Raw genomic sequence first — 8,015 nt, 5'->3', positions numbered from 1 at the left:
AGAGAGAGAGAGAGAGAGAGAGAATTAAACACTGCTGACAATAATCCCTAATGTCTAACTGTGTACTAAACTTTCTGACTTAACTGTCAGACCATCTGACTGGTTGATATCAAAGGATTTCTTTCTGACTGTATGTGGTCCTCTAATGTTGGTTGAATTATTTAGTTTTGGTTAGAAACTTAAAAAAATGTTGTGTTGCGTTTTTCTTGTATTTTGAATTTTAGAAAATTTTTATAAGTTTAAAATACCAACAAAAAAACAACAACAGGGGGACAAAATTCATATTGTAAATGCATATTATTACAATGAATCAATATGTACATTACAATGACAGATACAATATACAGACTGGATACATTCTATAATAATGGTAAATGGTAATTATATTGCAGCATGATGCAGTACAACAGAAATATTTTCATTACAAAGATCCAGTATTTTTAATTTAAAAACAAAATATACAGTATGTTCAAGAGGATTGTGTTTCTTTACAATCAGAATATCAATGAATATGACTTCAGTTTAACCTTCTCTTACAAACAGTGAGCCATTTACAGCTTCAACATATCTACCTGGCCACCTACTCTTCTAAACATCCATCATCCATCCATCCATCCATCTACTCTTCTAAACATCCACCAAATTCATTCATTGATCAAATCATCCATCATCCATCCATCCATCCATCCATCCATCCATCCATCCATCCATCCATCCATCCATCCATCAAATCATCCATTATCCATCCATCATCCAACCATCCATTTATCCATCCACCAAATCACCCATCCATCCATCCATCCATCCATCCATCCATCCATCCATCCATCCATCCATCCATCCATCCATCCATCCATCCATCCATCCATCCATCCATCCATCCATCATCCATCTAGCCTTCCACCCATCTATCCATCCATCCATCCATCCATCCATCCATCCATCCATCCATCCATCCATCCATCCATCCATCCATCCATCCATCCATCCATCCATCTACTCTACTAAACATCCACCAAATTCATATATTCAGTCATCATGTGAATATTTAGCCTTCTCATATATTGTTGTTTTTTCTTTCCATTTCCAATAAGTTAAATGTGAATCTATGATCCTTCTGGTGAATCAGTTCTTCTCTCTAAGTGAACAGTCTATAGAATTCAGTCTTCCAGTAGAATTGCAATACAGTACTGAAAAGCCTATGATGTAGGATTGTGTACAACAATACAGCAGTCAAACAGAAACTGGATCCCCAAAATTTTAGACCAACACTGATGTTGATTTACATTTCATAAAATGTCTTCCTGGCCCTCATCATTTCCCATGTTTAGTATACAGACCTATTTTCCTTACAGAAAAAAAAACTGAACACCTACAGCTGATGTCAGGAAACAGGTGCTGCTTACTAAAAAAATCATTTCCCTGAAAAATGGCCTGCAGCAAATAGCCGAACAGTTCCCTGACTTTTCCCACAACATACTGTAGTTTCCTTGAGGAAAAATAAAAGACCAGAGCACCATCTGTCAAAGATTTGCCTTTCAGTCTGCCTGACTTAAAGTGGCAACGCTCACAAATTGCAAACAAATGCTAATTTCTCAGTCACAAAAACACTGTGTAAGCACTTTCTCATGAATCTGATAACCTGTTGGAAGCTGAACTATTGCTTGGATTCAGCAGAATGCTCAAAGCTTCAATGAGTTTCAAGGTTGGAATACAATTAATCTGCTTTCTGATCAAATTCACTGCTGCCAATTAGCCAGTGCTATAAAGATGAGGAGATAAATTGGCAGGACAAGGGGAGATGTGTGAACATGTATTCACTCAATACACTGAATATTATGCATTTAAAATGAGCTTTCCCACAATGGTATAAAGTCCCCCTGCAGAAACTCATATCTGGGATCTGATTGCTTGGAAAGCATCTTTTAGAGTTATTGTACAGTGCGTACTCACACATCAGAATCACAATGTTTAATACATCCTGTCTGCAGATAGAAGCAGGAATCAAAGTGTGAAATGTTCTGAAGCTCGGTAGTGAAAATGTCATTATGAAGAAATCTGACATGCAGCATAACATGTCACAGAGATAAATCTGCTTCCTTAAACATGATGTTCACCAGCACACATTCATCTAAAGAAGAGCTGTTCTGCAGCAATGTTTAATTTCATTCAAAAGCCTTGGATGGGTTATTTATGTTCTAATCACTGCGGATGTACAAAGAATAAAATAAAAAAAATATACACTGCAATTGATTTATGTCACATTTTTCCAGCTGGAAAGTAATTTTACTTTCTCTGGATGATAACGGAAGTTCTTTCAGACTTGTTAAAACCCTGATTAAACAAACTTTGTTAGTTAAAGTTGAACCAATGAACACATTACATATGAACAATAAGTCAGATAAGTGTAATGTGAGTACTCATTAGTGATATGCAAAAAATTATAATTATCACCCAACTCTGCAGTTCGATAATATTTTAGCTTGTTGTTTTGGTATTATGGCCTTCGGTCACTGTTCCATCTCACCACTCATTGACTGCATAGTACTCCACTTAGTACTTCGTACTTAGCTTGGTACAGACGGCAGACAGAGAAACTAACATTTTAAAGGTTTGTTGGGGAACCACCACGTGAGAACAAACCACTTCTCAGCTGAGAGAGCTAACATGTGATTTACATTTATCAGGTTTCATACCTGACATGTCTAAAACATTATCTGAAACTTCATTAAGGCAGTTTCTGCCCTTAAGTCATATAAAACAGTGTTGTATTATTATAGGCTCTGTATATATTCAAATGTCATGCATGTAGTAAGCATAAAACTGTTAGTATTCAAATCTCTGATCCACCAGAACATAATCCGATCCACCAGAACATAATCTGATCAACCAGAACAAGATCTGATCCACCAGAACATAATCTGATCCACTAGAACATGATCCGATCCACCAGAACATAATCTGATCAACCAGAACATGATCCGATCCACCAGAATATATTTTGATCCACCAGAACATAATCTGATCCACCAGAACATAATATGATCGACTAGAACATAATCTGATCAACCAGAACATAATTTGATCCACTAGAACATAATCTGATTCACCAGAACATAATCTGATCCACCTCTACCAAGTGTGAGAAAAGGCTAATTGAGATATTAGAGTCGCTTCAGAAAGTATTCAGACCTATTTACTTCATGCACACTTTATTGTGTTGTAGATTTTAATTTTGAAGTAAAGTATACACAGACATGACAGGGCAATGTATTCAGACCCTTTGCTCTGGCAGTCATAATGAGACTTAAATAAGAGCAGGTTCTTGGACTGGGAGGTGAACAAGGACCCAATTGTTTGAGACAACCTGACGAATGGAGAACCATCTCACTGGCATCAGCAGCTCTAAGTAAACATCAGGCGCTTCTCACCCGGCTAACACCACTTCCATGCAACATGGAGAATGAATGCAGTCGAACCCAGAGAACAGTGCAGGAACCTGAGACAGTTTACTTTCAGCACAACAGTGGACCAAAGTAAACAGCCAAGAGAACGTTGGAGTGAAAGTCTATGAGTGGCCTAACAAAAGCCCAGATTTAAACCCCACTGAACTCTAGTTCACTGATAAAGTCTGACGGAACTTGAAAACCGACTATAAAGAATGGAATAAACCATTTCACCACCTCAATGCTGGGGCTTCTACAAAGTACTGAATTAGAGACGTCAGTACTTTGACAATGAGAGATGACCATGATTCATTTTACATACATTTGCAAACAATAGAAATAAAATCTCTAATACAACAGTGTGCAAAACAGAAGGTATGTGAATACTTTTCTGAAGCAAATGTATATCTGTTGAAGTATAATGTCGAGATGTGGGTGCTCTACTAAGGTGAAGCAAAGCAAACAAGAAGACCTCCAGGTTCTCCTGCTGATAGCAGCTTTTGACTGTATTTTGAAAAGCAGAAACATCTGAGATGAGCGACAGAGGCAGGAGGCGGTCTGAAAGAGTTCTGCTTCAGCGTAGCAGCCAAACAGGGCACCTTTTAAAGGCCTGCCTCAACCAGCACGTGGAATTCATCACTTTTCCCAGGTTATCCAAACCAGAAACACACTTGAAGTTTCAAATATCCAGCATTTTCTACAGTACGTCATCTGAATTAATCCCAGTTTGGATGTAAAGTTGAGCGATCACATCCAGTCTTTAGTGCCCCAAAAAACAGACAGATGGTACTTCCTGGAAATAAAAGCTGATACGGCGTTCCCACTGTGACAATCAGGCGTCTTCACCTTCCAGCTTTTCCAGAGGCTTCACTGAGAAACTTCACAGAGTCAAAAACGGTTGGAGAAGAAGAAGAGGCCGTATTTGTAGTCCATCAAGGACTACAAGTAGAAAACGAATAGTCGTCCAGCTTTGGAAATTACAGTTGAAAAACTACAGTTCTAGCTTTTATAAATGTTTGTAGTAAAGTAATAAACTGCAATAGTCAGCCATGTTTATTTGCTGTCCTGAGACACGTCTCCCCACGTACTGGCTTCATTTTCATCAGAGTCGGAGAGGGCTGCTGTACACAGATCACTGAAGATATCTGGAAAACAACAAAATAAGAGTCACGTCAGATTCAATGTTGTCACAAAACATGAGGAAATATGGACAAGATGTGGCACTGAAACACAGGATGTAAGAACGGGATGCACAGCCAGCCTGCAGTGCAAATAAAGAATAATAAACCAAAGAAGTGAGCTTTGACAGGAGAGTAAAACAAGGAGACGTGATCGTGAGCTGCTCCACATCTGCAACATCAGCCAGCACAGTGCATAAAGGATTACAGGGAGGCAGACGGGGAAATCAACGCAGACAGGTGAAAAGGGCTTTTTGTAAATGAGCTCTACTTAAACCAAAATACTAAAGGTCGGCTGCTGCAGCGTGGAGGTGTGTCTGCCTCAAGGAGGAAAGAAACAGCAGCAGAAACAAAAGAGAAAAGTGATGAAATGATGAGGAGAGGAAGGTAAGTGAGGAGAAGGAAGGGGTTGTTGTTTGGAAGGATGGAGGAGAGATAGATCAGTGACGGAGGAGAGATGAAGTAAGACCAAAGACAGAGTACCGTGAGTGGCAGAAAGCTTTATTTCATCAACATAGTCCTGTGATGAAGATTGATATTAAAGGTGTGTACATAGAGAGCTGTCCGTTATCTAAATGGTGGTAAAGTTAAAGGGGCCACTGGATCCAGAACTATTTTACCTGCAATAATTCCTTTATTAAAGATAATCACATACTCACAGTTCCTAATAACAAAACCACATTGATCTCCTGGATAATTTAGAGCCACTTAAAGGTCCCATATTGAGGGATTCATGGTGTTGTTTTGATGAGCCGTTTGGACTTCTGTAAGTTTGTGATGTCACAACTCCAGCTCATGTATTATGTCTGCACTGAGCCTTCGTTCCGTCACAGAGATCAAAAACTACAAGACCAAAGAGAACCAGGGATCAGCCTGGGCGTGTGTCACTCAAACAAATATTCAGCAAATCCAAAGAGAGGATCTCGACATCTAAGATTCACAAAAAACAGATGTTCTGCACTGCGATGGACTTTGATACTTGAATGAACAATTAAACCTTCTTACTTATGGATATTAAAAAATGTAAATGTCCATCTTTTTTTGTAACAGCATAAGCTGGTCTATGAGTGGATCCAAGTGCATTTACATGCTTGGATCCAGTTGCTCTTTAAGTGGCTCAGTATGAACTAATCTGTGCTGAGATGAGTTGAACACCACAACAAGTGATGTGTCGCCAAAGTTCCTGCATTTTAATTGTTGAGGTGAAATCACACCAGCTCTAATCAGGACTACACATGGTCAGAGTGCACATGAATAGACAAAGTCCCACTAATGTATTTCACCCTTACATGAATAATTAAAACAATATTTTTAAAGCTACCTTCTTTTTAAGCCATTTAATCAATGATTAGAAAGTAAACTATTCAACTCAAAGCTCCCGATGCAGTTTATTTATTAACACCACAACATCAGTGATGTTCGGAGCACATCACTCTTCATCAGTGTTGTTGATAAATGAATTGCATCGGGAGCTTTAAGTGTGAATAATTTACTTCTGCTCACTCCTCAGTATCGGTCTGGCTCCTGATTTCACTGTGTTGGGAGACTGTTGTTTGTTCACTTTGATATTTAATTAATGATAAAAGAGCAAATTACATTTTGAATGAAATTATCCACATTTCGAATGCGTGACCTAATATGCCGATGGTGACTGTTCTGAACCCTCGACCCTATCAGCTGAGACTGCTGAGTCGCTACATCCTCTGATCAGGTGAGTATGTTGATTATTGATGATGAGAGGCTGATTTTATTGGCCATTGAAGTCGGTTGTGACACACCTTTTAAGGATCACTTCCTCCTACTTTAACTACTCCACACTGAGCCATAGATGCACAGTTGTTCCCTCCTCCAGTAACTGATGCACAGAAATTAGACCTGCGTTTGTGCTGAGCCCCGATTGACCAAACGGAGCCCCAAGACTGCAAATTAAACACCAGAATGTTGGATCTTTAACTGTTACTCTAAAATACCAAGTAGTTCATATGAGTTTTCCCCCTTACGTTCGTCACCACTGTCTGTTATAGAATAGAGAGAGAGAGTAAGAGATAGAGAGATGTGAGTATGTACAGAGAAGGTGCAGCAATCAGTGACATGAACATTGAACTGAGCAAGCCAAAGCTCTTCCATCCCTCCATCCAAACTAAACCTGTCTTGTCCCTCCCTCTCCCACAACAGAGCTCCACCATGTTCCTTGGCCGACCATCGGAGAGCGAGGGAGGGAGTGATGAAGAGTTCAGGAGGTGATGGAGGAGAAGGTGAGTGAGTGTTACAGCAGGACTGCCAGTGGTTAGTGAGAAGTGGTGTTACTTATTTGAGTGACCTCCTTCAGATGCTGTTTGTAGTATACTGGAAGGGACCAGCCCTGTCTCCTCTGTTAAAAGGTTCTTCACTAGCCTACAACATGAAACACAATGAAGAGGCGGGGCTTAAATCATCACATGAAGAGGCGGGGCTTAAATCAACACAGGGGTGAAGAGTGGTCAAACTTATTTTACAGGCTTTTTATAGCTTTGTTAAAGTTTCACCAAAGTAACTTAAAAATGAACACAAATCACCTCGCAGGGACAAAAGCAAAACATACAATGTAACTACAGTACAGGATAATTCACTTAATAATACATTGTATAAAACTTCAACAAGCAAAATATCAATAACGGTTCTCACAAATCATATGCAGTGTGAGATACGGCTGTCCTTTGCATCCAATCTTGTTAGAAATATAAATTTCTATTTGGTCTCACAAGTAGAAAAACAGTAAAATACGAAGACCTAATAATAATAACATAGAATCAGGACTGCTGATGGTATGCAGGTGATATAAATTAGCACCACAGTGTCTCTTACTGCATTGCACAGGAGGTAGAGTGTACGTACAACAATATCAAATATGGCCTGTGTTGTCGTAAATTACACGGAAGCCTGGAGCTCCAGGGAGGTCACATATGGGGATTTTCACAAATGAAGTTATTGTTGTGATGAATGGCATTCCTTTTGATCTGACTGAACAGTTAGTGTGTTAATCCAGTCCAGTTCAGAGAAACACTTAAAAAGCTGATCTGAGAACCGTCACCAGCTGCTGGTTGTGAGCAGTGCTTACAGCTGCTCTGCTTGTTGGACCTGGTTGGACCTTGTTAGACCTTGATAGACCTGGTTGGACCTGGTTGGACCTGGTTGGACCTTGCTAGACCTTGATAGACCTGGTTGGACCTCGTTGGACCTGGTTTGACCTTGTTAGACCTGGTTGGACCTTGTTAGACCTTGATAGACCTGGTTGGACCTGGTTGGACCTTGTTAGACCTTGATAGACCTGGTTGGACCTCGTTGGACCTGGTTGGGCCTTGTTAGACCTTGTTTTGAATAATGAATGAAGTTGCCTCTGTTGAGTAACACA

At 39.7% G+C, this 8,015-nt stretch overlaps 1 protein-coding gene across 7 annotated transcripts in view; it reads right to left on the bottom strand.

The window, feature by feature from the left end:
• The window catches only part of mcf2l2 (MCF.2 cell line derived transforming sequence-like 2), a 102,836-nt gene continuing 94,821 nt past the window's right edge, over positions 1 to 8,015 (bottom strand). For 6 of the 7 annotated variants that reach the window (XM_069151063.1, XM_069151069.1, XM_069151064.1 and 3 more), the window contains 2 exons: positions 6,945 to 7,018; positions 1 to 4,591 (listed from right to left, as the gene is read on the bottom strand). In XM_069151063.1, the coding sequence (XP_069007164.1) occupies positions 4,500 to 4,591; positions 6,945 to 7,018 (166 nt within the window). In that variant the 3' untranslated portion in view covers positions 1 to 4,499. The remainder of the gene's footprint in view (positions 4,592 to 6,944; positions 7,019 to 8,015) is intronic. The other variant, XM_069151068.1, reaches the window with a different exon arrangement.

This window comes from Embiotoca jacksoni, unplaced genomic scaffold, assembly GCF_022577435.1.
Source record: "Embiotoca jacksoni isolate LCO1_2020_lvr unplaced genomic scaffold, fEmbJac1.0.p SCAF_16, whole genome shotgun sequence".
NCBI lineage: Eukaryota > Metazoa > Chordata > Actinopteri > Embiotocidae > Embiotoca > Embiotoca jacksoni.
This window is presented reverse-complemented; position numbering and strand designations above follow the sequence as displayed.